Source organism: Quercus lobata, chromosome 6 (genome assembly GCF_001633185.2).
Source record: "Quercus lobata isolate SW786 chromosome 6, ValleyOak3.0 Primary Assembly, whole genome shotgun sequence".
Taxonomy (NCBI): domain Eukaryota; kingdom Viridiplantae; phylum Streptophyta; class Magnoliopsida; order Fagales; family Fagaceae; genus Quercus; species Quercus lobata.
The window spans coordinates 38,581,835-38,589,733 of record NC_044909.1 but is presented as its reverse complement, the minus strand read 5'-3'; the positions used below and the strand labels follow the sequence as shown (position 1 = coordinate 38,589,733).

General features: G+C 39.7%; 1 protein-coding gene across 1 annotated transcript; it reads right to left on the bottom strand.

Annotated features, from left to right (window-relative positions):
- Nucleotides 1-1,105: 1,105 nt before the first annotated feature.
- On the bottom strand, nt 1,106-1,690 carry LOC115950252. Its single transcript, XM_031067481.1, has one exon. It carries the CDS (start codon nt 1,688-1,690, stop codon nt 1,106-1,108), a length of 585 nt encoding a protein of 194 aa, XP_030923341.1.
- Nucleotides 1,691-7,899: the final 6,209 nt, after the last annotated feature.

Genomic DNA, 7,899 nt, shown 5'->3' with positions numbered 1-7,899 from the left:
CCAGATACTCTTTGAGCTGTTGGAAGGCTATGGCGCATTCTTCAATCCACTCGAACCCTTTCCACTTGTTTAATAAGAGAAAGAAATGCCTACACCTATCCGTCGAACGAGAGATAAAACGGTTCAAGGCGGCAATCATGCCAGTGAGCTTTTGGATCTCCTTGGGATTCTGAGGAGGCTGCATGCTGTGGATAACTCTAATCTAGTCGGGGCTGACTTCAATACCTCTATGGGTCACCATATAGCCTAAGAATTTTCCTGATCCAACTCTGAACGAACACTTAGAAGCGTTCAGGCACAGTCTGTACCTTCTCAGGACTTCAAAGATATCGCCTAGGTTCCTCAAGTGATTGGACACCAACTTACTTTTCACCACCATGTCGTCTATATAGACTTCGATGCTTTTGCCCATCTGTAGTTTAAACATCCTGGTCATCATCCTCTGGTAGGTGGACTCGGCGTTCTTCAAGCCAAAAGGCATCGCCTTATAGTGGTAGTTTCCAACGGGGGTGACAAAAGCCGTCTTTTCTTGGTCGTCGGCGGTCAGGGGTATTTGATGGTATCCTTGAAAGGCATCTAAGAAGCTCATTCGAGGGTGTCCAACGGTCGAATCCACCAATCGATCTATCCGAGGCATAGGAAAAGGATTCTTTGGGCAAGCCTTATTCAAGTCCGTGAAGTCGACGCAGACTCGCCATTTCTCACTCTTCTTCTTCACAACAACTGTATTGGCTAGCCACTTGGGGTAGAAAACTTCTTTAATAGCCCCTGCTTTCTTTAATTTCATCACCTCCTCTCTTACCACATCCGCATGCTCTTTCGACAGTCGTCGAGGAGGTTGTTTATTAGGAATAACGGCCGAACTAACATTAAGATGATGACAAATGAAATTCAGATCGACCCCCGGAGCCTCGTAGGCGTCCCATGCAAACATGTCCACATTCTCTCTGAGAAAATCAATCAACTTTTCCTTCTCTTGGGGCGGCAGTTCTGAGCCGACCTGAAAAAATCTTTCCAGATCGGAGCCCACAAGAACTTTTTCCAAATTCTCACAACTCGCCTTCTCGGCAAGTCTCCCACCACCCAGGGCCGGGGCTGTTAATTGCTATAAGCCATTCTCGACAGAAGTAGAGGGCTCGGTACTCGGTCGTCGCGAGATGGCGGACACCATGCATTGCCGGGCCATGGCTTGGTCCCCTATCACTTCTTTGACCTGACCCTCCAACGGGTACTTCACCTTTTGGTGTAAGGTTGAGGATACAGCTCTTAGGGCATGAAGCCACGGTCTGGCTACTATGGCGGTGTAGGGCGAATATGAGTCCACCACTATAAAGTCCACTTCCACTATGTCTGAGCCTGTTTGTATAGGCAACCTAATTTGGCCTTTCGGAGTAACAGTTTTCCCTTCAAAACTTACCAAAAGGGAGTCGTATGCTGTCAGGTGTTCTGGTCTCAATTTCAGCCCCTTGTACAAGTCGGGGTACATTACCTCCACGGCACTACCCTGATCAACTAGCACCCTCTTCACGTCATATCCCCCAATCCTGAGTATGACTACTAGAGTATCGTCGTGGGGTTGGATGGTTTCAATTTTATCCTCATCCAAGAATCCGAGTATGGGCGAGGCCATCCCTTTAGCCCTCTTAGACTCACGGTCGTCAGCTTCAACGGGGAGTCGGGCCACCGACATCACTCTAAAAGGATGGGAGCCGGTTCTTCCTGGAGCGGCAAGAATGACTTTATCATGCCAATAGGCGGTCTCAAGGTGCTTTGCTTTGCCTCGACGCCCGTCTGCTCTTGTTTTCCAACGGGATGATGCAAGAGATGTCTCAGCTTTCCCTCTCAGACCAGCCGGTCCAAGTGGTTTTTCAGGTCTCTGCAGTCATCAGTGATGTGCCCCGGTTCCTGGTGGTATTCGCAATATAGGCTCTAGTTACGTTTCGCGAGGTTGCCTGCCATCCTACTTGGTCGTTGAAAGAACGGTTCGTTCTTGACTTTTTCTAAGATCTTATGTAATGGTTCTTGGAACACAGCGTGGACTGCCTGTGCCCCGGTGGATCCAGACTGCTCCGAGTAATCCCTTCTCGACCGATTATTGTTGCCAAATCGATTCGACCTGAAGTCCCTCCTCTCCTGAGGGACAACTTTTGCTTTGCCCTTTCCTGTCTGTTGGTCCTCTTCGACCCTATTATACTTGTCGATTCAGTCCATGAGCTGGCGCACGCTAGTGATCAGTTTCCCAGTCAAGGACTTCCTTAAATCGTGCTCTGTTAGTAGGCCTCTCTTGAAGGTGCTGATGGCGATGTCATCGTAATTTCCCTCTATCTTGTTATACATCTCCCAATACATATCCGAGTAGGCCTTCAGGGTCTCTCCTTCTCGCATGGACAAGGACATGAAGGAATCTAAGGGTTGAGGAACCTTGCTGCTCGTTATGAAGCGAGAATTGAAAGCTTGGGCTAGCTGCTTAAAAGAATTTATGGAGTTTGGTTTGAGCCTGTCAAACCATCTCATCGCCATGGGTCCCAAACTGGACGGGAACACCTTGCACATCAACGCCTCGTCTCTGGAATGGACGGCCATCCTCTGGTTAAACTGGCTCACGTGCTCTACAGGGTCCGTCCGACCATTATATATAGCGAAAGTGGGTTGCTAGAACCGCCGAGGAAGTTCAACCCCCTCTATCCTGCGCGTGAAGGGTGACTGAGAGATGCGGCCCAGGGCTTTGCTCATAGCGTTGTTTGCTAGGCCCTTGTAAGACAGACTTTTGTGGCCATGTTTGTAAGGTTGCTCTTCCTCATAGGAGAAGGTTTCACTTGGTGGGGTTCTCGACCTTCGCCTGTACTCATTGTCCTCTTCATCGCTAGTGTCTAGACTAGGGGAAGGACGCCTTTGTTGCGCTCGGCGCAACTTCCTCTTCAGGTCATCGATTTCTTGCTGTAGAGCCCTAGTATCGTCCCGCTTTTGGGATGCATGACCTTTTCCTTTCAAGCGACTTCTGCTCATGTGGGAGGTATTCACACTACTCTCTCGTCACTTGTTTTGATCTCTTTCCCGTTCGAGGTTCAGAAAGTTGTCTTGCCGTTGGGAGTTTGCGGGTCCCGTTTGGCGCAGACCTGATCCTTCCATTTCTAACGATCTCACTTGTTGAGGCACAAGTTCTTCCCACAGACGGCGCCAATTGTAGGGTCACAATTTAGAGCCTAGGCCCAACATGTATGGGGTTTTGGTCCAAATAGCCCCGGGACAATGAATTTATAGAGAGTGAGCTATAGAACTAGGCCTAAACAAAGTGTATTCTAACTAAAGTTGGGCCATAAAACGATTGAAAGTAAGAAAATCCCCTTCACGTCCATAGATTCTTAGTCCGAGGAGACGTGTAGAATGAACATGGATCCTTGTTCAAAGACTATGGTTCTTGCACTGTTCTTTTGTTCTAGTTTCCTTTTTTCTCCATCCCCCTCTTCGTGGGAACTTCCCTTTCTTATATAGTCTTCTCGAAATCATCAGGGTCTTACACTTGTTGATCATCTGGACCCTCACTTGAGTGTCTGTCCCATCGAACATCCCCCCCCATCTTTCTGTGAGTTGTGGTAGCCAAAACAGCACTGTTCACAGGTCCTCTCCACATTAATGCTACCAAAAAAGTAGCTGCAATGCATTTAATGTGGCAGCTGCAGCCTCTCCTTGGACACCCTACGCTTCCTTCCTTCCTACGGGCCTGTGGGACTCATCCTTGTTACTAATGCCCGTTGGGGTGGGTCCTTCTAGCAGGCAGAGTGTATGTTTGAGACATATTTGTTACGTCCAAAGAGACATTTCTCCTCAGACCGTCTTCTAAACATCTTTAGGCCCACAAGAGCTGGGCCGAGAGCCCTTTTGGCACCCACGTCTTCTCCTTGGACGTGATTAATCTTCTCATACGGGGCCCAAGGCCCATTGTATGATTTTGGGCCTTTGCCCCTACAATGATGTTCTGTTAAAATTTTTAGATTTTCTAACAATTTAGGAACTGCCGAAGTAATATTTAATATAAAAGAGGTTCCTAAATAGTCAAATATAATGATAAACTTGTTAAGAAAGTAAAACTAGGAAACAATGTGGAAGAGAGAGGGAGACTTATGCATTTTGATGTATTCAAAATATGGCCCCCTCATTACTTTCCTTGCAAGTTTTTGTTTTGTTGAATAAAAGTTTCAAAGTTCAAATTTTTTTTTTTCTAGACTATAGTTTCCACTTATTAACAATTAATTAAGTAATATTAATGGTTCATTTGGTTAACCCACGTTTGCATCTGCATTTGCTTTGTTCTGCATTTTTTGCCTTTTTTTATTTTATTTTATTTATTTTTTTATAATCTAGCACCTGTTGCACTGTTCATGGAATATGAATAGTGCAATCAGACCAATGAACAATAAATTCATTAATGAACAGTAACCAAAATATATATTTTATATTATTTTCAGTTTTCAGCAAAATAAACAGTATCCAAACGCGCACTAAATTTATTCAAGAAATAGAAAAAAAAATGTTAATGGTTGTTTAATTGCATTCATTAATAAAAAAAAAAAAAAAAAAAAAAATCTAATGGTGATGTATTAAAAAGTAACAAAAACAAATAAACATACACAAATTTAAGTAAATGTTGTTTCCATACTTTCTTAACTAGGCCAAATACACACAAATAAAAAGGTTTCCTTAACCAAGCAACCTCACCATAAAAGAAAAAGGGTCAAGAAAACTATGATATGAGTTAGCTGTCCCTCACCTTTCTCAATTCTTTCAAAGCTAGAAAAGAACAATCATGCCAGAAATATAGAAAAGATTCTGGTCTCGATATCTGGGAGCCGTGGTTTGAGTTTTGTGACCCTTACCAGTCACCACTGCTAGTACTACCTACCAAGCTTGCATATTTGTTTCTTGTCTTCCCATTTAAAAAAGAAACTACTCTTTCCCTTTTCTTTACTCACTTTTAAGTTTGATAGGTTTTTTATTTATTTTATTTTATTTTTTTAGTTTAAACTATTAAATGGTGATGAATTTAATTATTTAATTTCATAATATTAACATTTAAAAAAAAAAAAAAATTTGATGATGGGTACCTTACCTAAATGAGTTCGATTTGAAGTTCATAAAATTCACTTTATTACTCAACGACCCCATTCTCTTCTTTTTATTTCATCCCATATCGTTATTAAATTATTAATTATGACACTGGGAAATCTTCTTTTTTTTTTTTCTTTTTTTGACATTGATGACACTGGGAAATCAGGTAGCTAAAACAAAGTGCGGACAGTTGATTAGAAGTTGTATATGCTTGTTTTATAATTTTTCATTCTACCTACTCACTATTTTTCAGCCTATAGCCTCTTAAATTTTGTTTTGGCATTGTATAAAAAAAACTTTAAAATCGAACCACCTAATCTTCACCATCAAAGTGCTGAGTAGTTTCATGAAAAGTAAAAACAGTGGAATATGAAATGGAACATTGGATAGTATAAAAATACAAATGACTGCACTCTACTCCCCATGAACTCAATTCAATGGGCCAGACGTTAGAAAACCAAACCACTTCAATGGGAATCTTCTTAAATTTGCGAAGCAAGTTCACTCAATAAAGGACAGCCACATTGCTAAAAAAAAATTACAGGTCTTGAACCTCATAGTTTTGTCTCGAAACTTCTATCTTGGGCATATATATATATATAGATAGTGTTAGAGAGTGAAAATTCATACCACCATCATCAAAATAATTAGTGTCGAATAGAAGCTATATATAATTAGCACTGTGATTTTCTTCATATATGTTAATTTGGGGTAATTTCTAGCTATAGCTAAGAGCAAGATAAAGTCTATTTTGTTAGCATTAGTTAGAGATTGTGAAAGTTAGGGGCATGAACAAAAAATTAAGGAGAAACAGGAGCTGGTGGAAAGGGGTTTAAAAGTGAAGGATGTGGCCGACATATATCAGCAAGGGAGCATATGGGCCCGTGAGAGGGTCGAAGGTCCAAGTTTGGCATGGACCTTGTGGGTCACTCTTGCCACTTCCTCTCAGATTTGCTGTCGGTATGGCTTTCTCTACGTTCACTCTTCCCCCTAGTCTTATTTTTTGTTTCTTTTCCTTTCTTTTGATTACTAATTTTATTACAATATATCCAGATATGGAATATACAAACCAAAATCTTTCAAGTACAGCACCAAGTTTTTCCGAATTTCCTGGTTAATGAAGAGCATGAGTGAATTGGAGGTTGTGTTTGCTATACATTTAATTTTGACAACGCAGTCTAATTTTTTTTTTGGAAGAATTGGCCAAGTTACTTACTTACCAACAGAAAAAAGAATAGGCTTTTGTGTATAAAGATGAAAGAATTTTTATGGTCTTATTACTTACCAACAAATTAAAGACCTATTAATGTGAACAAAGTCCTCTAATTTTTAATTAGTTAAAATGATCTCTTTAGCTAGTCTTCTCCTTACAGCTTTGTTATCTCTTAATTTACTATTGTGGTTCACAAGTCACAAGGCATTCTTACTTTTTCCATTTGACCAATTTTCAAGATATATAGTAGGATGTCCTAAGACAGCCAAATAGCCAATAGGAGAAATATGTCCTGATTTTAATCCTTGATTCCTTTCCAAAATAATTATTGTCCGTATGTAGAGCATTGATTAAAAAAAAATAAAACCTCTAAAACGATAGTTTTCTTATCCATAATTTTCTAGAATTTTATGCATAATTCACTGCTTTGAAATTGTATTATGAGAGTTTCAATAAGTTCAACTAATAAAAAAATGATAAAAAATTTTGTTTTCAAATAAGAGATCTTAATTCAAATTCTATTTACCAATTAATATCTTAGTTTGATGACAATGAGTGATTATTATTGGGATTTAAAAGATTTAATATATGATCTGTTTGAATACTGCTTATTTTGTTGAAAACCGAAAACTGAAAACACTGTAGCAAAATAATTTTTAAATGTGTGAATAGTACCGTGAGACCTATTTTTAATAAAAGCTTTGTTGGAAAAAGAGATTTATGGATTCCGTAAACAGTACATAAGACCCACTGGAACTCAGTTAACACTCTTTAAAAAAAATAAAAAATAAAAAAAAACGTGAAACGCAGAAACGTAAGGACTTGTACGTGTATCCAAACGGATACATAATGTATCTTTTTAAAAACATAAATAATGTTGTTTTTAGAAATAGTTTTTTTGATACATATATTATTTAACAAGTAATGCATGCATGTATGTTATTTGATGAACATAATAAATATATGAAGTTTGGTTTACATCTAATCTTATGCTTTAGACATAACACATGCCTAAAATGGCCACGTGTCATTCCCTTGCCCCCCTCTCTAGATAAAACTTTGAACTTCCATTTTGCCTTGACATATACACACAAACAAGCCCCCCCCCCCACGCGATTTTATTTCCGGTTGGGCGACGCTTTCCAAAATGGGGTAACCTTTACCTAAGTGATACATGGATTTCGTATCATTGGATCCTTTATGGGACGGTGGAGAAAGCGCGTATATAATTTTTGTCTAAAAATAAAATATTAAAATACTTTAAAAGTAAAACATTTGTTGAAAAAAAATGTAAGTCTTTGTCGAGCACCGTATTGGTCAAACGTCGTTTTTTTTTTTTTTTTTAATTTTTTTTATTATAAATTTTTTGGGTCATTCCGACCTGGCATTCCCTAGCTACTACTTTTTTTTGAGAAAGACTTATTAGACTACACACACTGTGTGGGATTCCTAGCTACTACTTCTTCTATATAATAGACCTCTTCACTACACCAACACCAACCAACCCGTCTTCTTCAAAATTTCTGAACTCTCTCTCTCTCTCTCTCTCTCTCTCTCTCTCTATCTCTATCAAATTATAA